The sequence below is a fragment of the Naegleria fowleri genome (genome assembly GCF_008403515.1).
Source record: "Naegleria fowleri strain ATCC 30894 chromosome Unknown tig9, whole genome shotgun sequence".
NCBI lineage: Eukaryota > Heterolobosea > Eutetramitea > Acrasida > Naegleriidae > Naegleria > Naegleria fowleri.
The window spans coordinates 830,993-856,320 of record NW_025407941.1 but is presented as its reverse complement, the minus strand read 5'-3'; the positions used below and the strand labels follow the sequence as shown (position 1 = coordinate 856,320).

The window sequence follows — 25,328 nt, the reverse complement described above, 5'->3', positions numbered from 1 at the left end:
CATCCGCAAACGTTTCAATATCCAATCATCACCAATATCAATTCAACTACTGAAAAACCTACTGGAGCATAAAATTCAACAAGAACATATTTATGTCTTTGAATATACGAATTAAAATTACGAGAAGTCAATTCTTTCACTCCACGCATTCGAGATTGCGGCTTGAGAGAAGCATTCACTGATTCAATTCCGGAAGAGGAAAAACATTGGAACGCAATGAGAGCGAATAACAAAACGAAGAGAAGGGAACTTTTCATTTTTTTTTAGATGGTAATTTTTTTGTGACAGTTGAAGGATCAGGTCAAGTCAAAGGTTTGTGTTTTGTTCACTGAAAGGTACATACGAGCCTTAAAAAACACAAAGTCGATAACAAAAACATCACTTGAAGACTATATAACCCAATGAATCTTGTAAAGAACAAGATGATAATTCTTGATGAACACCATCATGTTTATTGTGGCCGAAAGAATATGGCTTTTAAGAGATTCTAAAAAAAATATATTAAGAAGACTGAGACAAACTCTTCAGCCTACGATTCCAACCGATATTTATCTAAAATAGGAGAATCCAAATGATTCCATGATGAATAGCTCCCTTAGGCACAAGTGAGAGCCAATTCCTCTAAAAGGTATTTTTTTTTTTTTTTTTGATGGTTTCGAGTTTAATTGATCGGAAGTTGAAGAGCTTGATGTGATGAATCTAAACATAAGCAGATCTTACTTGCATGCTACCAATCCATGAGGCTGTATTCCTTGATCATTCTCCGCAAGAAACAAAACACAGCCTCACTTTTAAGACATACGTCTGAACATATTCATTATTACGAAACTATTCAACAATGCAAATACACCGTTTTTCTACCGATCTGATCGATGGTCTCCGTACAACCACCGAAACAAGAATATCTTGCAAACAAAGTCTGCAGAGCGTATCGACAGTTCGAACACACCGTCCCGCAAAAATTTTTGTTTTTGCGCGCGAGTGCGCAGGCAAATTAAAAGCTGAGTCTCTCACAGAGAACAAAACCAAACAAAACAAAAAAATTCAAACAACATTTCCTCTCGTACACTACGTCTCTACGATATTCGATTTTAAAGCTAATTGGAAACTGTACTATGCTCAGAAAAGGAACTCGAACAACGTTGTCAAGAGACTGGCAAGACAGATATTGGACGTTGTCCATTTGCAGCGAACGACAAAAAGTGTTTCTCCAATCCGGCATGGCTCACCCGACAGATGGCAAAATGGCAACAAGCACTGACTGAAAATGATGTGCATTTTATCAAGTGCATTCGAGTGACTGCACGCCTCCCAATCATGAAGAATTCTGAGAGATAAGTCCTGAATGTTGTTGTGATCGAGGCACTTGTTTTCTCACTAAGACAATCCAAGAACTCTTTGTGTGCATACTCTGGACTAATAGTTCTTCCACCAAAGCAATAACAGAAGGTCTTTGGATGGAACTTCAGATCACAGGTGACCTTCCAGTGAATTATGAAACCTTGGAGAGTTATGGATTTGATCCCAAAATGACCAATTTCAGAACCAATCTTTTGGCCCATGGTGTTGGAGGGTTCTTGCATTTCGGATTCAAATACTGCGCTCCAGCTCATGCCAAAAAAATCGCAAACGACCCGAGAAATCTTCTCGAACCACTATCTCTAGAAAGAAGAAAAAGTAACCTTGCATGTGGTTGCTGTTATTGTAAATATGCACAATTTTTGTTGTACTTTAATCATTGAACAAAATAAAATACCCTTAATAGATGCATGTCTTTGTGAAATAAGTGGAGATGTTTGAAAATACAAGAAAAATTTGGTCGACGATACGAATCATTCACTCGATAGTTGGTGCTGGTGACACAACTTGTCTCCTTCTTTTAGATCCAAAATTTATACAGCAAATGAAACTCATGTACTCTATGAGTATGACATTGTTCAAATTCTGAAAGCATGTTATGGCTTGGTTGAAATTAACACATCTTCATCAAAATTGTGTTGTTGGTTGAGCATTATTGTTGTGTAGGTGAAATAGATCACAATATTTTAATATTTACAATCATCATGCAAGAAACAAATTACATATACATGCTATGAATATTATCCTTTCCTCTATTGGGATCTAATTTCCGCTCTTCATATTCTGGACAATCCGTTAGCACATCCTTCCTACAGATGGGACAAGTATTATGTTTTCGGAGCCATGTTTTTAAACAATTCAAATGAAAGAAATGATGACATTCCAATTCATGACATTGGTCATCCTTTTTGTAACCTTCTCCACAAATTGGGCAGTCTTCATCTTTGTGTGAGGCATGTTCTGGATTTTCGGGATCAAACCAAATCACTTCCATATCCCGCAAAAAGGTGTTAGAGGCAGGTGGTTTACCGGAATGAGCATCCAAATCAAAAACACCTGCTTGATGTTGTTGAATAATTCTCCAAATGACCTCATCACCCGAGAGGTGATTGTGTTGGTCATTCTCTTCATCCACATTGTGGTCGGAAAAGTAAAAACTCATTTCTCAGAAAAAGCAAACAATCGGATCGAATCGGAAAGAGCTATTTTTTAAAAATTGAATTTGAAATTGGATTACAAAAAGAGATCCACAAGAAGGTCTGTCAAGAGTGCGCACGCTTTTTTGTTTGTTGCGACAATGCTCCTTTCTGAATGACATTCTCATTCAAAATGAACTTATGTTGATGTCTTATATGACAATTTTTGAAAGGAACAACCTGCAGGTCGTTTGCTTTAGACAATAATTCTCAGTTTCAAAATCATGGATATAATTTGACTGGCTTTTTCTGCATTCAATTCGACACGAACCTGTTGTGAAATTTTAGAGACACAATCGGACAAGTGAATGAGTGTGAGATGGGACATGGCATTCAGAAAATGAAGGGAAGGAACACCCACCAAAGAACACTTATAAGGTTGAGGATTTTTAGAGACCTCCACGACACTGTCACAATTGGGTGACAATAAAAGGTGAGAGGATGTTGGCATGAATAAAGATAAGTAAGCGTAACTACTTGTGGCATTGGAAAGGAAAATGTGTGTTTGTGAGAAGAGTTCGACGAGTGCCATTTCATTCAAGTTTTCCAATTTCATGTCCTTGTAAATGTTAATGTTTTTTAAGTGGTTCAATAGAAGAGCATCTTCTTTGAGATGAGTTTCAAGGCTTGTTGCAATTTCATGTGGATTGTCAATACTCTGATAATCAATTAAAATATTGACAAGAGGAGAGTCCATAGATGATGAAGAATGAATTCCCAAATTTGAAAGAATTGTTTTTCGAAGTTGTTGAATTGGCAATTCACTGAATTGTAACTGAGAATGCTTTCTGTGAGGCTGTTGTGACATTATCGATCGATCTCCAACACCAATGATCAAATGTCTAAAGCATGTATCTATTTGTTCTCGGGAATTTTCTAACTTGTCCTTGAATGGTTGTTGATTTCTATCGTTCGATTGAGTCTCAATATCTTGAATAGAAAGAATGGTACTCCGTTGCTTGTTTGTCAACTCTCGAGAAAAGGAATCATCTATTGGACATGGAGCTTTTTCAATTCGATAATATAGAGAGGCAGCATCGGTTTGTGACATCTCCTCTCTATTAGCTACAGAGTGGGATGTTTCACTCGTCGACACAACATATGAACATTTTTGGAGAATGGGCAAGGACGAGAGCATTTGTGTCCACACGAGAGAAGTTTTCACAGCTTGAGGTTTCTTTTCAAATTGTGACGCCAATTCTTCCTCGCACCATAAATGCTTCTTTGTTGAGGGATTCACAATAGGAAGATGTACCTGTCGAGAAGTGTCTGATGAACATGAATTGTCTCCATTGGTAGTTCTATAAAATATTTCATCCAAAAACAAAATCAAAGATTCATGCAAGTTAATTTCAAATTTCATTGCCAAATCCACTAATGCTACTAAATTATCGGCAAACAAGTGGCCAATATGGTTGGCAGCGAATCTCATCATTGCTATTGTTGGCCGGTCAATCCATCGAATATTGTTGTTTTGAGAGGATTTCGGAATTTTGTGACCAATTATGAATTTCATACGAGCTGCACCTCTCTTGCCAAAGCGTGTGGTTTGAAAATATGCGAATGGACCATTGGAGCTCAATCCAATTAACGGTTTGTAAAATTGTTCATAAAATTCTTGAGACGGTACAAAGAAGAGAAATTCTCCTCTATGATTCATGCAAACATTTTCCAATATTAATGACGTTTTTGACATGTCTTCATGTTGTGACTTTTCATGATGATGAATTTGTCGTACTCTACTGTAAAGCAAGGCATGCTGCGCTTGTTTCGATGCAGAAATAGAATTCTGCTGCATGGAGAGAATTAAATTCGAGTCATGGTCGTCACCAATTATTATTATTCCACCTCCTGATTTATACTGTTCCAATATTAATTTTAAATGTCTTCCAAATGTATTTCCAACTTTCTCTCCAACAAAAACAGATTCCGATGAAGATGTAGCACTCTTTGAAGCATGAGGACTCCAGAAACCACTCAGAAAATAAGCTCCAAACAATGTTGAAAATATCACACATACAACCATCACTCGAAATTTGAAAGAGAATTTTCCAAAACCAGATGAAATGATAAAATTATTGTCGGAATGTTGAGTGCCACTTCTCCGAATTTTCTTTGATTTATATCGATTTCCATTCGTCGTTGTTGATTTCAATATCGAATAGGATTTGGTATTTTCAGAGGACGAAGATCCGAAAATAACATCCAAATCATTGGAAATTCGTTCATGCTCGGTCAATCGATGATCTTGTTCGGAACAAGAAGAAGAAGAATAATCATCTAGTATTTTTTGTAGTTGGTTTTTGTATGAAGGTGATGATTGATCATGGCTATTCGAACTTGCAATCCGTGGATCCTCCTCATCGTGAAGTGTGGTTGTTGATTTCTTGTGAACCATTTTTTTGACACTTGAAAGGTCGTCGAAAGAAGAAGCAAGATCAACCACCAATACCGTACCGACCAACCCCACCTTACAATTTCAGAATCATAACAAACGTGCGCCAAGATTTACTCACATTTTTTCTTCTTCCACTTCTCTTTAGACTGATCAAAAGGACACCACAAGGTCAATCACCTTCGGAGAAAGATGGAAGGACATTTCTCATCTAATTATAATTCAGATCTGAACAAATACTTAATAATATTAATAATGTAATAATCATGATTAAAAAAAATGTATGCCTTGTGGGTTCGCCTCAAACAACAAGTGCTTGGACTTGAACACGACGATGGAGAGACTGTAAATATTCCGAATGATCATGTTGAGTATGATGAGTTTGATGATGAGGTGGATGGCAGTGGTTCTGTGTCTAACATCACCAGTTCCTCCGTGATGGCATCCATGGATGAAACGACCTTTCAAATATCGGAAGAAATGGTTGCTTTGCCTTCCTCGGACTCGAGTGGAGATTTGAATGTAAATTCGGGTATGAATCAAACGAATGTGAGCGGAGGAGGAGGATCCGTTTCTTTGCAAGTTTCAAGAAAGAGTAATATTAAATGGACTCTCTGTAGAACCACTCCAGCAGCTTTGGAAATTTATAAAAAGAAGAAGAGTGAAGCTGCTGCTATTTCTTCGAATCCTACAAGTGGTATCAATAGTGCCATTAATTTATCTGAAAGTCCAAAGAAACAATGTACATTACAAAAAAAAGAAACAACAACCATGATCTCGGTGACAGTGAGAGAAGGTCGATATGAGGTTGAGTCGTGTCGTGACGTTCCATATTTTGAAGGATCCAATGATCCAAAACACAAATTGAACATCTTTAGAAGTAGAGTGAAAAGAACTGGCACGCAGGAAGCTGTCAAGCTGCCAGTTCTGTTTTTTTGTCACGGAGGAAGTTGGCGTAGAGGTGACAGAAATCACAGATGGTTCGATACTTATAGTAGATTGGCCATGAGAGTTTGTCAAGACTTTCCGTGCATATTTGTGGTCATTGGCTATAGATTGGCGCCAGCTGTCAAAGCAGTACCAGACCAATGTGAAGATGTGCTTACCTCATTCCAATTTTGTGTTGATAATATTGAAAAGTATGGAGGTGATCCTTCAAACATGGTTCTATTTGGACACAGCGCTGGAGCACATTTAATAAGCTTGTGCCTTCTGAAATATGGAATGAATTTGAAAAATCTCAAGGAACCTCAAATCAAGGATGGTACTGAAAATCAGAGAGATCTTCTCGATCGACTACTCATAGAAAAAATTAAGGGCGTCATTTGTGTTGGAGCCGTTTTTGATGTTCAGTATGTGGCAGATCGAGTGATGAACTTACCTAGAAAGCTCATTGTTGAACCTGCTTTTGGAGTGGCCGAAAATTACGAAGAATGTTCACCAATATTCTACGTTGAAAAAGAGAGACTATTTTTCACCAAACACATCAAAGATCTAAAATCTGTACCTTCCTTTTTTATTTCAAATGCTGAGAATGATTTGACTTTGTTTTCATTCTTTTCCATTGTAGACCAAGGAGAACAATTTGCAGAGAAAATGAAACAAGTTTATCAAGACTTGTCGTCTGAAAATCCATTATGGAATTCGGAAAGGCCCCCACAAGTCAAATACAGACGATACGGAGGTCACACCAACCATTTTACAATCATTGGTCTTGGAGCTAGTATGGGAAATCCATACGAGCCATTAATCGAGGATATCATTGAATTTTCAAAGCAAGTTTTGCAAGGTCACAAGATTTTGGAACAAGAGAAAGAAATAGTGACTGTTGAACCACTTACTTCTACGTCAACACTGGTGGTGACCAACACTACAACAGAAATTCAGAAGCCTTTTTTAGCCAATCCATCTGAAAACAGCACACAAGAAAGTCAATCGTTATCAATCTCAGAAGGAGAACAACATCATCATTCGATTGAGCAAACACAAAACACTTTCACTTTGTAATTATCTATTTGTTTCAAAATATAGAATTGAAACTGGTAAATGTCGTCTTCCCCTTAATAATCAGGAATAAGAGGAACAAAGATTGAAAGTACTGACATCCAAACAATGTTATTCTCTCATAACCATCAATCAGTTGGTGGCAAACGTTTTAGATTTTCTTTCTCATGCAACCAATTCAGGATCGTGATGTTTCAGCTTTTGAACTTGTTAGCCCTTTTCAGTCCGTTGCCACCTGTCGACCAAATGAACATTGTCTCAAAAAAAGTTATCGCAACGAATATCTTTGCATTATTAAATCCTCCAACCACACTTCCATCAGCGACATCAATTACCATCCTTGGACCTCAAATACACTCATCTCCTCCGTTTCATCATCGATACAATTATGACGCGCATCATCATTGAGCGAGCACTGTCATCCATTCCCTTTTCATCATTCAGACCAAACAACAACAACGAACCACCACATGAGAGACCAACAAACACCTCTCGTATTTGCTACCTCTCCTCCGAGCTTGTACGAACTTGTCCTAGCAAGAACCACCCCAACGACACGATAATCAAGGTTTTGGGAACAGATATTCAAGAACACCAACATCCAAAAACAACAACAATTATTAAAAAATTATTCGCATCATCATCATCGGAAGTGTTCGACGACGGTGGTAGGACAGAGCAACAACAAGAGATTGATAATGATGAACAACATTTGATCGATTCAGAGAGATTCTATCATCATCTACAAGAACCACACTCCAATAATTGTTTATTTCGACAAGAACATCCTCGTGAATTTATACTGCCACAAGTAAGAGCTTCCCTATTTGGCACAGAAGACTCTCTGCAACAAGAAGATTTTTCCTCTTCAACAACAACATCGAATCATATTAGTAATTTATTTAATCATCATCATCACTCCAATAGCAGTAACATTAATAACAACAAAATCATGACTCGGAAACGAATGAATTTAATTTCTGCCATATCATCATCCAATTCAGAAAAGAAGATTTTCAAAAAGCGGAACCTCACATTCTCACAACAAATTTTGAGTCATTTGGCCTCATGGATACATGCATTTGTAATCTTATCAATGATGCTCTGTGTGTCAAATGTTGTGGGCATTGTTAGTTTGTCCTCTACGGTTTTATCTATCTCATCATCTAACAATCATAATGACCATGTGAATGTAAATAACACCTCGAAACATTCATTGGTTTCCCAACATTATCATTCCAACTTCATTTTATTAGAATCCTATTCTCATCATTCGCATCAATTTTGGAACACTGCTTCCATTTCAGTAGATACAGCTGTCAATCATGATGCAACAACACTAGCACTGACGACTACTCAAAACTACATTAATTTATTCATGCATGAATACAATCATTCCTCATCAACTTCCACCACCAACAGCTATGAATATCCCCATCATTGGCTTCTTCAAAGTCTGTACTTACATTTCAAGGATTTTGCAGAGAGTGCTACACTATCCAATTTTGGCACGACCAATAGATTCATTCTATTTGTCAATGCTGCTCAAACAAGAACACTTAAATCAGCCTTAGAAGAACCCTCTCTTTCCCTCCCTCCTTCTTCCTTTGAGCTATTATATTCGGAATCTTCTCTCTATCGACCATTCATAGATCATAATGACACTGATTTAACTTCAATATTTATGAAAAACATTCCCTATTTTGAGCATAATAATCTGACTTTGTACAACTTGCCAATATCAGATGCTTTCAAAAATTTTACGAAGGAAAATTCTGATTTGTTGTCTGAAATGTTTTCGACAGCACAGAATCTTCTCTCGTCATCCTCACAAATTTTGAATGGTACTACTTCTAATACTTTGAATTTTATATTACATGACCCTGTACTGGTTTCCAATCAAAGAGAATTGAGGCCAACAGCTCTCAAATCCGGTACATCAACATACTCTGGTAACGATGGCATGCATTTGTTTGGAGCAGTTTCGAGTGATGGACAACAAATTCTAATACTTCCAGTTCTGGAGCAATATAAAACAGGATTATTCTCGAGATATGAGAAATGGTTAGGAATTGAAGATTTTTGCTCTTATAACAATATGAAATTGACCTCCCTTGAATCGAGTTCTTTCTTCGAGTTGCGTACAAATGGCATCAACACAAAGAAGTGGTTGCAATCCATTAGATCTCTCAGCGTGCCTTTACCCTTTCTGATCTTTGATGGAATAACAAATACTTTCAATATTTCGGAAAATTTCTCTGTAAGCGCTTCAAGCATACGAGACTTTAAGTTCTGTATCTACAAAGGCACTGACAATGACTATCATTTTTTAGGTGCCATTTTGTTTGATAATGGTCAATTACTCACATGGCTTGATGATTTTAGAGAGGGAATGAAACTTTCAGGCAATGGTGCTTCTACCTTCATTCAAATTGAGTCTTCTTACAGAAGAATATATGCTTTGGAGCAAAATGGGACATTATTTAGAATTGAGGATAATCTTATTGCTGGTAATTCAAGCTTGCTTTCTCAATATCATATGGTTCCAGAAAATAAGGGGAGTGAATCATTGCACATTGTTTCATTTGTCATCGATAAAGCATACTCTAATGACACTTCCAATGATATTGACTCGATCATGCTCTTGGCTACAAATAGGAATATTGATTATATTTACATGAAAGGCAATAATCATTATTGCCAAATTAATGTTGCATTTTGCCTTGGTAATGATTCTGACTATCAAGTTGTGGATACCTACTCACTTACATACTCACCATTGGTAGATTGGAAGCGAGTGACCAACATATTCTACAATAGTGGTGGGTCTGTGGTGACATTAAATTCTGGAACTTTGATTGTTTGGGGTAACAACAAGAATGCAAAATTGGGAATATCTTCGGTATCGATAGTACCGTATCCTGTTCCTGTGGATTTTAATTTTCCAACAGCCTCAGAATCAGTATGGAAGTACTATATTTTTGATAGCTTTTCTCTCTACTTGACCAATCAAAAAAGAATTTTCATGGTAGCAAAGTTTGGTAATGGAAGTGAGAATTATGATATGAATGTGTACAATACGACTTTTAATTTACAAATGCACACTCAACTTGCAAGTACGAATATTTATCAGGAGATTATGCCAGAGTTTAAATATTTGGATGATTTAAATGAAATTGTGCAAATTCCTCAGTTGATTCAAACACAGATTGGAACCTCAACTGTTTATGTACCAAGTGTATTGTTGTTTATTGGAGTCTCAACTTTGCGTATACAAAGCTTTATTACTTCTGGTGCCCTTACTAATTTTAATGTATATGAGAAAAATTTTGGAACAGGATACTACAATAGTGAATGTGGTTCACTTCCTCTCAACATAGCTTTTAACTTTACATCGATTTCTGAAATTGGAGACATTAGAGGTAGTGGCTTTCAAAGAGGACCCATGTTTGCTTCCTCCTATCTGGTAAAAGATCAAACCTGGAAGATTTGGGGACCTGCTCAAAATTTGGTCAACACATTGGAATTATCTCAATTTGGAGACTTAAATACTGTGTCACTAAGCGACACCTACTCATTGACATCGTTAAAGCATGACAATCAAACTTTGGTTTTCTCAGTAGAAGGTCAGCAATCATTCTATCTCGAAACAGCCACCAACAAGTATCAAATTGTTGGGCTACCTGATGGCGGAGACATAGTATCGTTTGACCTATTCTCAGGATATTCATTCAAAGAAATCAATAATTCAGATGCAAATTGTGCTCTCTCCTCATTTGGAAATTTATTCTGCTGGGGTGGATTTTTGAGAAGAATGATGAATGCTAATTTCAATCCAACCCTTGAAGGAAATCCTCTGTATACTGTGATTTATACCAATGTTAGCTTGGTTCGTTTCAACATTCCATGTAACCTTTTCAGCGTAAGCACAGGCCACATTTCAATTCTTGGAAAGGACAGTAGAGTTTATAACATTGGAATCAGCATATTCAAGGCTTCCACGTTGTTGAGGGGCTCTCGTAGTAATTTGTTGACTCCTTTTGTGTTTTATGGCGCGGAAGATTCACAACAAGATTCGACATTTGAATTGTTTGTTAACACTGCCACATTGTCCACTTCTTCTGTATGCAAGAAGATTGTCTCGCTCATGAGTAGTACTTTTTGCTTAGGAACCGATAACAAATTATACTATCAACTATTGCTGCCTGCTATTGTCGCAAACAGTTCTGTTAGTATTGGAAATTATTTTACTGCATGCCCATCAGATACACAATTCTACAGCAACGTTACCATAACAAGCGCTGCTTTTAATTCATCCGTACTGGTTTCTTTCCCTAAAACAGAGCAATATTCAGTTGTAGACATTGAAGGAGATGATTTTACGTTACTCATTTTAACGAGTACCGATAGGTTATTGAAATTTTCATATTTTGGACCTTTTGATCCCTTCTTAAAATACCATTCGTTGTGCTCTACTGACTTACTAGACTCCATTTCTAGTACCTTTAGTTCTGTGTTTACAGGTAATAGAAAAGTTGTCTCCATGAAATGTTCACGAGGTGATGCATTGTTTACCATTGATTCTTCCAAATGTGCAGATGGCTATTTTGGAAATGATTGCTCCATTGAGGGATCTTGTACGGATGCTCAAAACAAGGGATTATATTGTGCTGACAGCCAGTTTGTGTCACTTCCTAATGGTGCCAAAGTACCAAAAACTGAGAAATCTTCATACTGTTGGTTTGGAAAATGTCTATGCAAAAAAGGTTTCACTGGTAACAATTGTGACATTCCTATATGTTACAATTTGACCAGTTTTGATTCAGAGCACGTTGCTTGTGGTGGGTTAGAACGAGGCATTTGTGTTGCACCTGATACATGCCAATGCCGAAACGGCTTATTTAGTGGCCGTGAATGTGAAGTGAGCGTACCTCCATCGGCTACCATGATAATTGGAGATTCTTCCATCACTACCGATGGAAAATACATGACTCAATCGGGATCAATCATTGATTCGGCAATATCACAAATATGCAGTATGCAGCTTGTTATTTCGACAAATTTATCAGTGCAAATGACATCAAATTTCTCATTCACGTTTGATATTTCTTCGTACAGCAATGGAATTTCTACTCCAATTTTGAGGTTGAAAAATTCCACCTTAGTAGTTCCCTCTTCACTCTTATCTACAAAGCACAATTATAATATTTCCTTGTCCGTTTCGAATTTAATGAACAATGCAAGCACCACGGTTTATTTCTTACTTGAAAACCTTGATTGTAGCATGTTTGGTATTTATTGTTTCAGAGATGACGACTGTGGACTTGGCCAAGGTACGGTCGGAGGTAAATGCAACACATCGACAGGAGTTTGCACATGCTATGAAAACTATTTTGGACCTACTTGCAGCACACCTGCTTCATTCTTTGAACCAAATATTTCACTTTCATTTGATTCAAAGTTTTCAACAGATCATCCTGCCACTGCATTGTTATTTAAGGATTCAGATCAGATTACCTTAGACGCAAGCAAAACCATCTTCTCTCCATCAAAGTATGGAAGCTTTCAAAAATATTTTTGGAGAACAACAGTGAACACAAGCAAAAATGTCACTCTTTGGAATAAGCTAATTTACAACAAAATCACTCATAACACTCAGGAGAGTTTAGTGTGGATTGTAAACGGAACAGACTTACTTCCAACAGTTAATTACGGTATTGAATTTGTTGTTCAAACATTCCTTCCAGAAACGAGAAAACGATCTTCTTTCAACACTCACGAACAATCATCATACAAGATGGTATTAGAACGTTCTCAAGCTGTACAAGTATCGAAAAATGCGACCAAGAGTTTAGTGGCGCAAATCGATGGAGGGCTTACTGAAGAATATTTGCCGCTATACGCCGTAAGAAACTCCTTACAGAGCCAAGTATTTGTTAACTCATTCGAAAATATTTATATTCCTTCTGTACAATCTGATGGTACAATCAAATTGTCATCAACAAGTTTCGATCCTGAGGATTTACCTTTGTTAGGAGAATTTTATGAAAGATATAATTGGAGCTGTTATAGAATTTATGGGCACGATTACAATGCTCTCAGCGTGAAACAAGTTCGTACAGATATCGCATCTAACTTGCTCGCACCCTGTTCGTTAACCCCAAATGTTGCATTATCCAAATCCTCACTTCGAATTCCAACGAATTTACTTGATTATTATTCCACCTATGTAATCGTGTTGGACTATTCAATCAACACACGAACCAGCTCTACATTCAAAATGTTAAGAACTTTGAAACAGAACGAAAACTGGTCTGTTCGTGTATATCCAACGATTGAAGGCCCATTTTTGGATCCTTTCAAAAGTACTGTACTAAGTGGAGAGATTGTTCCTGGAGGAATTTTCTTATCTGGAATTACAAACCTTACTTGGGAATGGACAGTGAGTTATTGGGGTAAGGAAAATTCCCAGCTGAGCTCTCCAATTCTTTTCAAGAGGTCTACTAGCTCAGTTCTTTTCATTGAACCAAAAGCATTGTTTGCATACGAGAATAATCAGTCTGGAGCTAGTATTTATGAATTTAAAGTAAGAGCCAAAATTAATAATCAATATTGGACAAGCGCCTCTTTCACACGAAAAGTAGCATCCATGCAGTCCCGTGCTTTATTATCAGTAGAGAGGGTAAAAATAAGTCCTGTTGTACAGGGCATGAATAGACCATTACTGGATCAGTTCTCAATTTCAATTCCTTCATTCGACATTAGTATAAGTGGAAACATGAAATATGAGGTTTATTATTCAATTGTAGGAGACAGTTCAGACTCTACTCTTCGACTTTTGGCAAGTAAGACCAGATCGAATGAAATTGTCACTTTTCTTCCGGTATCACATACTTCAGCCTTAGATATCCATGTATTTGCAATATTATATGATGAAGGTTCAGAATCAGAAAACTTTTATTACTGGATTAGCTCAGAGCAAGTCAATCTTGCTCTCAACTCTACTGTGATTGTCAATAATACTCTCACTAACGGGTTGGCTTATCTAAATACCATTTCTTCAATGCTTGACAACATTCAGCAGAATATGACCGACATACTCCCTAACATTGAATTGATACTGGAAAGAAATGGTCGACAATATTTCGACCCATCCATGTTAACAGATCTTTTCCTCACTTTAGATAAGCTTTGTGAATCTTTAAACGAATTAGGTAAAGCATATGAAATGACCTCTGCAGCTTTCACCACAATGGAACCTGATATTAGAAAAAAGATATTACAGGTAGCACTTTCTACAAAACAAAAATTATTACAAATTTCCATCATGTCCAAAGATTCAAAAACTCGAAGTAAGGCCTACTTATTGCAACTCATCAATTCATTAGTGAAACAATCCTCAAGTTTGTCTTTGGACTCAATCAGTGAATTAGTTGCTCAGCTACTACAACCATTACTCGTAAATACTATGAAGACAATGAACAAGTTCATCACATCCAAGATCAATATTGTGGATAAGCGACTTGTCTCGAATACTGGCAGTTTCTCAAACAAGCTACCATCTATCTCTGAAACATTTTTGTCAGTACTTGATTCCTTGCTGTCAACACCTTCAGCGAATAGTCACATCATTATGCCAAACGAGGATCAAACATTGTCGAGTTTCTGCCAAAAATGGATTCATCTGTTGTCACTAAGACTTGTTGAGGAGTCAGAGCCTTCTGAAACTTTCTCTCTCATTAATAAGAATGTGGAAATTGCATACAGAAGAGATTTATTAAATCTGTTGCTTGGTAGTGATGTAAAGCATGATAACTCCATGGATGTAGACTACGTCAATGACACAAGAGAGTGGAAAGTGAATGGAGATTTGCTGGTTGTCCAACTTCCAGACGAAATTAAGCAGCAAAGTCTATTCATCTCTGATATTGATGTTGACGCAGAGACAACCACCCAACGTCAATCTCGAAAATTGACTCTTGCCTCAACGCAAAGCACCGTTACCTCTTTCGATGTTACTTCTCCTTTACCTTTGAATATTTCTGATCAGTTTGTTGGTTTCAAGATTGTAACATTTAAGAATTTGGATGCAAATAACTCCCAAACTCTTCTTGGAAATGCAATGATCAGTGTAGAGTTCTTGTACAATCAACAACCATTGAAATTACGTGAGCTTAAATCTCCAATAGAAATGGTTTTCTTTGCTGATCCATCAATTTACTTACCCTATTATTTATGGCTTGGAGGAGGTTGTCATTATTGGAATGAAACCACAGAGCAGTGGTCCAAAGAAGGATGCACTACAGTCGCTTCCTATGCCATGTTTGGAAACTCAAAACCAAATGGAAATTTGATTTCATCCGATCTAAATCCCACATTTAACAGAATTTATTGTAGTTGCAATCACACTACCCTCTTTGCAGTGTTAAAAACCAATGATTCCAACATTTCATTAGTTCAGAACTTTACCAACAAGATTTGGGGAGATTTGACTTCAAATTCGCTTATTATTTTCTTTTGCATTTTCCAGATTGTCTTTATGCTCATGATCAAAACCAAGCACAACATTGCTCTCAAATTCCGTGGCTTGATACCATTTTATGGAACTGGTGTTCTTTTATTGGAGGCAATATTCACTCTCGTAAGAGATGGTCTTATTATGAATATTTTCCTGACTGGAGTACAAATACCATATATGGACACAATTGATGGTACTTTGAGAACAATAGTGGATCCATTGTTTAGTACCATGATTTTTGCATACACTCTTAGTATTTGGCAATACTATCACAAAGAAAGATTCCAATATCTCATGAAAAAATACCAAGAGAAGGATGAAAAATATTCAATTCGAAGATATGTCAAATTTACATCAAGATCCTATCTTGTCATGCCATGTTTTATTATATATGCAGCACAATTAGTGACATACACCATACTTTTGGTATTGGCTTCTGTCTCCATTTTAAATTTCAAATTAGTATTCTCTGTTTTTAGTTTGATTCGAGGTGGAATTATTGCTGCAAGTGTTTTGGCAGCATTTTTCTTAATGATATTTGTGGAACTCATCATGAAAAAGTTACTTAATTTTAATGATGTGAAAAATGATGGATTTTTAAAGTTTGAAGGTACTTTCAATGGAGACGTTTACTTATTCAAACTCGAATGGCTTGCATACATGTTTATGGCTAGTTTATTGGTTCTTGCAGAGGGTTATGATATTTTGAATATTCTTGCACCTAATCTCTACAGCAACACGTTCCCTGAAGGTTCAGTGGCATTCCAACTCTATAGCCGGCAGGCACATATTCACATGTTGGAAATAGCACCAATCATACTGTTATTCATGATCAAGTGTTTGGTGTTGCTGGTGTATGGAGGATTTGTATCATGCATGACTGCAAGAAAACATACATTATGCTGTTTTGCTGGCTCACAAACTGATACCACTTCAGACAGTGAATTATTGGATGTAGTGAATGATCCTGTTTTGGGTCCTCTCTTTGAATCTTATTGCATGAAAGAATTTTCACTACCTCTCGTGTATCTGTACAAGCAATTGGTTGACATTTGTGCGTTTGATGGACCTCATTCAATGTTTGAACGATCTCAGCATGTGAGAAAAATTTACAAACGATTTTTGAAAAAGTATAGTCCATTCCCAGTGCCAATCAATAGAAAGACCATGAGAATGTTCCACATTAGAAAAGATCAAGATGAAGCCATTACGGCTCAAGAGTTGGAGGACTTAATTTCAATACTTCAAGTTGAAACCACAGATGCACTCATGAGTATTTATTGGAGATTTAAAAAGACTGAAGCATACAAGAAGAACGAGAAGAAGAGTGTCGTTAATCCTTATCTCAACGAAGATTTGTAATTAAACTGTAAAATTGTTGATTATGGTGGAATATATTGACATTTAACTTCATCTTTGGTTGACGTCGACTTTTTTGGTAAATCCAATTTCAATGTCTTTTTCACTGAGGGTTGTGATTGTTTCATAGCTGCGTTGTTGCGTGGTTTTGAAACCTTGGTTGCTTCGTAGTCTTCATCCACTTTGATTTCATCCACTAAACGTTGTCGTTTTAAAATGGTAGAATAACTGACTTGAGCTTTTGAATAGGAGCCATATCTGAGTGCTTTGAGAGGTTGCTCTGTTTTCACATAATCCACAAGTGTTCGTGTTTTTTGACCAGCAGCAACAATTTGGTGTTGTCGATGACTCTTCCGAACATGGCAATTGTTCACGAGAAGAATTCTCTATTGATTGTTGTTCTTGTTGTGGTGTTTCATCATTATGAGAGGTCGATCCCTGATGTTCCGACACTGTGACAGTCTTGTCATTTGTTTTGTCCAATTCGTCAAATAATTTTCGTCTTGCTTTCAATGCGTTTGCAAGTGAATTTTCAACCATTCTGAGTCGTTGCTTTTTGTAAACACTCACAAACACCTGTCCTGAATTGACATCTGCCTCAAGTGAATAATTATGCAGCAAGGATGATCCAGACATGGATTTTTTCTTTTCAATGGTATTCTTTTGTTTCATGGTATCTGTGGTCGTGTCACTTGCTCCATCTTGATGACTGCAAATAGGGCAGTGTGAAATGCAATTAATTTCATCCAAACAATGTTCATGCATGGCATGTCCACAATAAAACACTCGTAACTTTCCTCCTTTCATGTTATCTTCCTGAAGATCATAAATGGAGGATTCACATAATCGACAGGTATAACTTTGTGGTTTTGTACCTCGTTTCAATCGACGAATGTATCGATTTTGTAACCAATTCACGTCATTGCATAATAATCGATTAATGGAATGATAGAGCATTAATTCGAAACCACACTTGTCATACATGTCTAAAAGCGGTTCTTTAAAATATCCATATAAATCCTTCTTGTAATTAATCGTTGCACTTTGTAATAATCCAAAAACAGAAAATTTCTTTTCAAATTTCTTTTCTGCATTCATCGACATGTGTGGATCTTGTTGTTCTTCATCTTGAATACTTGATGATGAATTTGACATTTCTGTGAAAATAAATTTCAGTAAATGGTGTAAACACACTTGGAAAAATAGATTGCTTGGTCGATTTTTTAAATTTTTAGGAGCAAGAGGATCCGTTGCTTCTCTCAACTTTCGTTCTTCTTCTCGTGCCTTTTCATACTCTAAATCAGCAAGATACTTTTTAAGAGAAGTAATTCGTTTTTCAATTTTGGCAATCTTTTCATAGGTTGTCTTTGTGACAACTGGATCAAATTCATATCTCACTTTTTCTTGAAGTTTTTCTTTTTCTCGAATGGCAGAATTAATCATTTCTTTGTGATCATTAATGTTGTCTTCAATGGTGATATCTTCGTCATCACTGAGATCATCCATGAAAGTCATGTCATTATCAATTTCATCATCATTGGAATCATTGTCTTCGTCGTCATCACTATTTGATGATTTCTTCTTCTTTTTCTGAGTACTTGGTATGCTTTCATTAGATTTTGAAGATGAATGGTTTGTTGCAACCGCTGTGATTGTAGATGATGCATTATTTTGTGAGGCTGCTGCATATGAATCAAAAAGTTCTCGTAGAGGCACAATAATCTTATCCAGTAAATGGAACCACAATATTTTCACATCCTTATCTGTTAATCTTCCATTGTCCATATTTCTCTTACACATGTTGACAATATCAGTGATGAGAGATTTGAATTTTTCATAAGTTTCCGATTGCAAAATGTTCATGACACTACTTGAATAGAGCTGAACTTCGAGTAGTCTTCTTTTACCTCTGGATAAACTTTCAGGATTGGTGATCATTGAAGTCATTTCTTGAGTGGCCGATGTTTCATGCATTTCTGATGCTGAAGACTTGGCAAAAGCAGTGACAACAGAAAGCATTTTGTTTGCCCAACTTTTAAGCTCGAATTTTTCCTCTTCTTTTTTCACTTTTGGATCCACCACTGTTGACAATTTTAACTTTCGTTGCTGTTGTTCTTCTTCCCATTTAATTTGTAGAAAGGTTTTGTACTTTCCATCAAACTCTTTCAATAAATAGAATAGATCTGAAAGTGGTGGTCCATTAATTCCTCCATCATCTGCACTGTTGTTTTCAGAGTTATTCGTTACAGCTAGATAATCGTTGAAATTGATGCTTCGAATAAATCGATCTTCTTCTGAAACACATTGTTCTGCAAGACTTCTCATCTTTTCGTCGACTTTTTCAAGATACAACTTGACGGCTCCAACAACATCCCCTCCTCTCTCTAAAAGATAGGATGTGGCGTCAATGATGTTGTGTTGTCTACAGAATTTAAGACATTCATCAATGGGATAATCTCGTTGTGAAGCAACATAGGTATAAACAGATTGAGGTTCAAATTCACACAGTAATTGGAAATATTTGAGATGAACATTTCTATCGAGAGTTAACCCCTTACGTTTCAACAGCTCGTGCATCGAATCACTTGTGTTCTCCACTCCAATAATATTTTTAAGGTAAAGGAATTGTAATTTAGGATACTTATTCAACGAAGAAATTACTTTTTCATGCTCACTTGTAAAATGCATGATGATTAAGTGAGCAGTGGCATCGCTATCACATTCGATCAGTTGTGACAAATGATTGATGGTAGCAGTTTTGATTCTTGCATAAATTTGATCCTTATTGAGAATTGTCTTTTCATTAATTTGGAAGAGTTCACTAATCTCACGATTGACAATGTTGGACTCTAGTTTGGTCAAATTATTAATAAACGTGAAAACTCCACTTCTTAAATCATTGTCAGAAAGGTAGGCATCTAATAATTTCTCATAATCTCCTTTAAGAGAGTACAAATAAATGAGCACTTTGTGGAATCGAGAATTTCTACAACATGTAATAAGCTCTTCCATATTAATGACAGCCTTGGAATCTTTTCTGTCAATGATATTCAAAATGTTAGTTAAAATTGCAACCAATTCTAGTTGTGTGGTGCTAATATCATCGTCAAAAAGATTTCCTTCATAACACAAGGTTGAAAAAATTCTGTGAATGACATCAGTAGAGACACGAATAGAATTTCTATCTGGAAATTGCTGGCTGGAATGAGATAGCTGTTTAGCCATAAATAATGAAAAGTATACGCAATCTTCCAGATTTGGAATCCAATTGGATTGTGGTTGCTGCTCCTCTTCAATGGAAAACTTCTTGGTTCTGATTTCCCAAGGGGAAAATGCATGGCTTGAGGAAGAACAAAATATATATGTCAAAGCATCCACAACAGACTGTTTGGTTAACGGTGCATATAGGGGATGAGATGGCTGAGTCCCTTGCTGTTCGGAAGTCCAGAGGCTGGTGGTTGAAGTGTCAGAGAAAACGTCATCTAACCATTTAAAGAATCTCTTAGAGTCAAGAATAATCAGACGAGAAAGTGTGTGGAATCGTTTGGTTGAGTATTGACTGACAGTAGTTTCCTGAACTACTGTGTTCAGAAGCGTCAACTTGATATCGTACAATAAGCTAGTAGAAATTCGTTGGTTTGAAATCGACATTGCGTTGAGAAAACAGTTTTCTAGATAATCAAACAGGAGTGTCACACATTGTGGCCTGTCACTGGCGTTATTGTTACTTGGATCAAAAATTATTTTCAAAATCTCTTTCACTGGAGTAACAAAGTCGCCTAATCCCTTGTTATAGATATGTGCCATAGCTTTGAAGAGTCGATATTGTTTACATTTTTCAATAAGTTTCTTGCAAAAATCTGGATTGCTATATTCCTTGGTGCTGATGTGATCATTGTATTCAAGCGACAGTAATAAATGTTCAAGAGCGCTTAAATTTCGTCGATCATATTGTTCAAAATGGTGATTGATAATTTTTTCAATAAATTGATTGGGAATAACAACAATCTCGGATTCTCTGGAAACTAGTAATCCTTTGACAATGAATTCCTCGATGATAGATAAAAACAGTTTGTCATTGTGTTTGGCTTTAAATATTTCATAAAAAGTGGTAAATATTTTTTCAGATTTCTCAATTTCAATCGAATATCGAATACAAGTTTTAGCCAACTAATCATTGGATTGTGTTAAAAAAAAATTAAATTTGAAATATTATTTTACGACTTACCTCAGCATAATATTCATAAGATTCATAAGATTCTTCATGATCGGACGATAATTGTGATGTGTAATATTCCACATATCCTTCCAAAATTGAGTTAATGATATCACCTGCTAGTTGTTTTCGAAGACTTGAATCCGTTGGAAGACCAATAACTGCAATACCTTTTCCTTGATAAAAATTCAGAGCAAGTTTGAGAGCATGATTCCATGATCCCATTTCTAAGAGCTGGTCGATACGCTCCTTCCAACTGAGCACTTTTACAGTAATGACCACTTGATTATTAATGTTCATGTCATTGTCACAAAGTAAATAGGCAACGCCATCCACAGACGAAGATTTTGTACAGAGGGATGAATGGAAGGACGGCACTGGATGAAGAGTGAATTTTCCACTTTCGTTCTTAATGTCAAATCTTGAATGGTAGGTCAAATGATGTGTGGATATAATTTTTTCTTGTGTGACTTTGGTCGGTATTTCAAATGTAATTTTTCTCTCTTCGACATTTTTTGTGGCGAATGGATCTACCACTAACACTTGATGATCTCTATCCACCAAAAGCATGACCTGTTCTCCCGACCACACACCTCCAATTAAATCGTTTTTGAATTCCATGCAAGAAACTCTAAACATTTCAGTATTTACATTCGAGTTGTAATTGTGTGGCAGTGACGAATCGACTTCTCCAAGCAATGTTTGAGGTTCTATTTCAAGTTGGAAAATATTCAAAATGTTTCCCCATGCGATGGCTAGTAGTGGAGGTTTAGTCTTGTGAACTCTCAGTTGTTGGGAAAGTGCAGTCTCATGAGTCGTAATAAATTGAATAGGAGCTAAAGCTCTTCGCCAACACAAGTAAGGTAGCTGAGTTTGGGAAACTTCTTCTGGTTTTGAAAGGAAGCATAATATTTTCACAAAAGGTTCCAGACACATCACAAATATACCAATAGGTGTAGCCATTGCTACAATTAGGTAGTCATTACTCGGATGATAAGTTTCTCCTTCAGGTAAAATTTTCATGTCAACGACTTTTTCAAATTTTTCATCAGTGACTTTCAATACTTCATGAACAAACGAATTACCTCCAAGTCTAATTAGTCTTTCCTTGAGGGTAATTAGTTTTACAACTCCGTACGAAGATACTAGAATTTTGTAGGGATTGTTTTTGATAAATTGAATATTGTCAATAGGAGTTGAAAATTCATAATTAGTATTTTCCTCTCCTTTTCCGTTAATTCTTTTGACAAGTTCTCCATTATTTTGAATGCTCCAGAATGCAATATCTCCATACTCATACCCACAAACGAGGAAATTTCCTGTCGAGGTAATATCCATACATGTGACAGCATTGTACTGGTTAATTTGTTGATGTACAGACTTTTGAGGAGTACTAGATTTTCCAGAGAGTTTGAGATGAGTGACTTTGGTGCTGCTATTGGAAAATATAACACACGTTCCGTTCGAAGTACCAACAGCTAAAATTGTTGAGGATACCTTAATTACTTTACAGATACCAATTTCTTGGCGATGAATTTCCAAATAGTCATTCACCGATTTCATTAAATCTAACTTGAGTATTGACATGTTTTGAGCGAGGGCTCCTCCATAAAAATCTTTCCAGTTTGAGTTCTCTAAAGAATTGAATTCTTTTAAATCTTTGATGTTTTTCTTTCTCATGGCTGTAAGTAGAGCTCTTGCTTCCTCGTTTGATGCTTCTGTGGATGGAGGATTCTTTTGTTCATTGACAGGATCTGTATTTTCTGAATCAAGATCTGAATCGGTTTCATCCGCTCTCATTAAATTGTGCAGATAGTCAGATGCCACTTCAGAGGTTGATGAAGTCGACATGTTTTCGTCATCTTCGAAATGAGAAGCTCCGTGGTGATTATTTTCTTGATCTCCATCATGATGCTGTTGTGAGGGCTCATTTTCTTCATCAGAAGACGATGAAGAGCGTGCAGAGCTTAGAATATTGTCAATCACTCGATCAGTTTGTTTCACACGAAGAGTTCTCAAAAGAATTTTCTTTTTCTCGTATTCTTCTTCAGATGGAACTGTCAAAACTGTTACCAGATGATTTTTGGAATTTCCTGTCATTGTCACTGGTGTATATTGCTGTCTTTTCGTAGTGGGATCATAGGGAATAAATATTTTCTCGAGTTGATATTTTGTTTGTTCTAAAACACTTGCTTGTTTGAGAATTTCAAATTTCTCAGAATCGTCCAATTTCATGTCAAGTAAAATTGCAGAAGGTGAAAAGTAAATACTATTCGATCTTGATACATTGGGCGCTATGGTTTGTTGTTTGTTTTCTACTGCACCATTCGATTTGGTTGTTGACATGAATTCTGAATTTTTTCTTGCAATCGAAGAGGAAACAGAACTCTCATTGTGAATGATCTGATCCAACAAATTTTCATCACGATCGTCATCATATTCATCATCATCGTTATTGAGATAATCATCATCATTGTCTTTTAATATTTTACGTAATATAGCTGCGTGGTTTGAGGATGATAATGCATGATTGGATTTGTTGTGAGCTGTTCCACCATTGTTTTCATCGTCGGAACTTGAAATTTCATCCAAAATATTCGATAAATATTGTTGTCTTTGAATGTAGTGTTCCGATGGTGTATCCATACTCTCCACATCATTATCCTCCTGATCCGATGAATCTTCATCACTGCCCGATAATTGTTGTTCCGTTAACATTAAATCATCGTAATGATAAGAAGTGTTGTTCTTTGTTTCCATCCTCGTCACTACTATCGGCGAAGAGGATGATGATTTGCCCTTCATCGACGACGTCAAGGCTGCAGATGTTGTTGTTGGTGTGGATGCAGTTGACGTCAACGGAGTTTGATGATGGGACGACTTGAGGAGAGGCATTTTTTAATGATGAACGATGAAGTGCATTGGAGAATAAAACGGTCCATGTCAATGGCAACATGTGTTGATTTTGAATCGTCTGGCCAGAAGAAAATGTTTCTTTTGTCTACTGAACTTGCATCCTTTCATTCCATCACTCAAAAGTTTCAAGTTAAACCTTTAAATTTTCAATGCATAAGTAAGAAGTGTGATATTGATAATGCCTAAGAATGGATATCCATTGGGAAATTGCACTGACTTTTGTGAGTACAAATAAAAAAAAGAAAAAGAATGAAGAGAAACATTTTTTTTACATTTGTTTTACTACCTCGAATATTGGGAAATCGTTCATCATTTACAAGAACAAGTGTGATGTAAAATATATTACAATATATTCATGTGGAAGTGTTGTGAAAGTAGGTGAAAGTAAGTTCGCCATCTTAAAAAAATATTGACATTCTCCTTACTATCTATTTCATGGCTCCTGAAAAGCAAGCTGCTCCTTGTGCTGGTGTTCGTCAAGATTTTATTGATTGTGTTTTGAAATATTCGGAATGTGTGAGAAAGCCAGGTACAACCTTTCAGGATTGTATAAAAAACGAGGTATTTCCATACGAATGCAATTCTGTGCGAGAACGTTTGAATTTATGTAAACGATCATTGATTGATCGACGATTCCGATTGAAAGGAACAAGCAAGTTGGAGGAATCCACCAAAGTGGAAGAGGAATGAAAATATATTCGTCAATTATTATAATAATCATATGGTTTGAATTTGTGAATGCTCAGCCTCTCACAACGTCAATCATCAGCCTTTGAAATTAATTTCTCAGCACATGATTGACATTTAGCCGAAATACTTGCAACTTTAATTGTTGGTATGCAAAACAACACGGAAAGAATGATTCATTTGCTGTATCACGGAATAAAGCAGCGTTGTAGGGAGTGTTATTTTCCGAAATTGTACTGCACATATGGTGAGGGTAAACTCGGATGGCCAATATTAACACGACAATTCCTTCTCGAGAAACAACCATTATAAATAATTATTTCATGGCCAACAACTTTACTGCTGCATCTCAAGGACAGAAAAAACACAACAATTGCCATCCAGTAAGGTCCTATCAACACACCTACAACTTGAGATTTCCACTCTCTCCACAACAACCAATAACACCACCAATCAGCAACCTTTTGCTACCTTGAGACTAAGGCCTTCGTTCTCTCAACAACCACTACGAAAGCCCCATCCGAGTGACCATAACGACTGTTTCCCACAACCACACACCAATCGCTCTATTCCTTTATACCTAAAGTCAGAAAACTACGGAGTGCACATACCGCGAAATGTGGCAAGTAGTCGTTGTTTGTTTAAGCTGAAAGAATCCCTTTCTCATTCGGCGATGCC

General features: G+C 36.5%; 5 protein-coding genes across 5 annotated transcripts; 2 read left to right on the top strand and 3 right to left on the bottom strand.

The window, feature by feature from the left end:
* Window positions 1-2,077: 2,077 nt before the first annotated feature.
* On the bottom strand, window positions 2,078-2,521 carry FDP41_011588 (uncharacterized protein; the record flags this gene model as incomplete). The annotated part of the gene is made up of 1 exon (XM_044702012.1): window positions 2,078-2,521. The coding sequence occupies one exon, from the start codon at window positions 2,519-2,521 to the stop codon at window positions 2,078-2,080; it is 444 nt and encodes a 147-aa protein (XP_044567371.1).
* A 230-nt stretch (window positions 2,522-2,751) lies between these two features.
* On the bottom strand, window positions 2,752-4,953 carry FDP41_011587 (uncharacterized protein; the record flags this gene model as incomplete). Its single annotated transcript, XM_044702011.1, has 1 exon — window positions 2,752-4,953. One exon carries the CDS (start codon window positions 4,951-4,953, stop codon window positions 2,752-2,754), a length of 2,202 nt encoding a protein of 733 aa, XP_044567370.1.
* Window positions 4,954-5,229: 276 nt separating this feature from the next.
* Window positions 5,230-6,957, top strand: FDP41_011586 (uncharacterized protein; the record flags this gene model as incomplete). The annotated part of the gene is made up of 1 exon (XM_044702010.1): window positions 5,230-6,957. One exon carries the CDS (start codon window positions 5,230-5,232, stop codon window positions 6,955-6,957), a length of 1,728 nt encoding a protein of 575 aa, XP_044567369.1.
* A 385-nt stretch (window positions 6,958-7,342) lies between these two features.
* FDP41_011585 (uncharacterized protein) lies at window positions 7,343-16,834 on the top strand (the record flags this gene model as incomplete). The annotated part of the gene is made up of 1 exon (XM_044702009.1): window positions 7,343-16,834. One exon carries the CDS (start codon window positions 7,343-7,345, stop codon window positions 16,832-16,834), a length of 9,492 nt encoding a protein of 3,163 aa, XP_044567368.1.
* Window positions 16,835-16,854: 20 nt separating this feature from the next.
* Window positions 16,855-23,942, bottom strand: FDP41_011584 (uncharacterized protein; the record flags this gene model as incomplete). The annotated part of the gene is made up of 3 exons (XM_044702008.1): window positions 16,855-17,111; window positions 17,206-21,001; window positions 21,060-23,942. 3 exons carry the CDS (start codon window positions 23,940-23,942, stop codon window positions 16,855-16,857), a joined length of 6,936 nt encoding a protein of 2,311 aa, XP_044567367.1.
* Window positions 23,943-25,328: the final 1,386 nt, after the last annotated feature.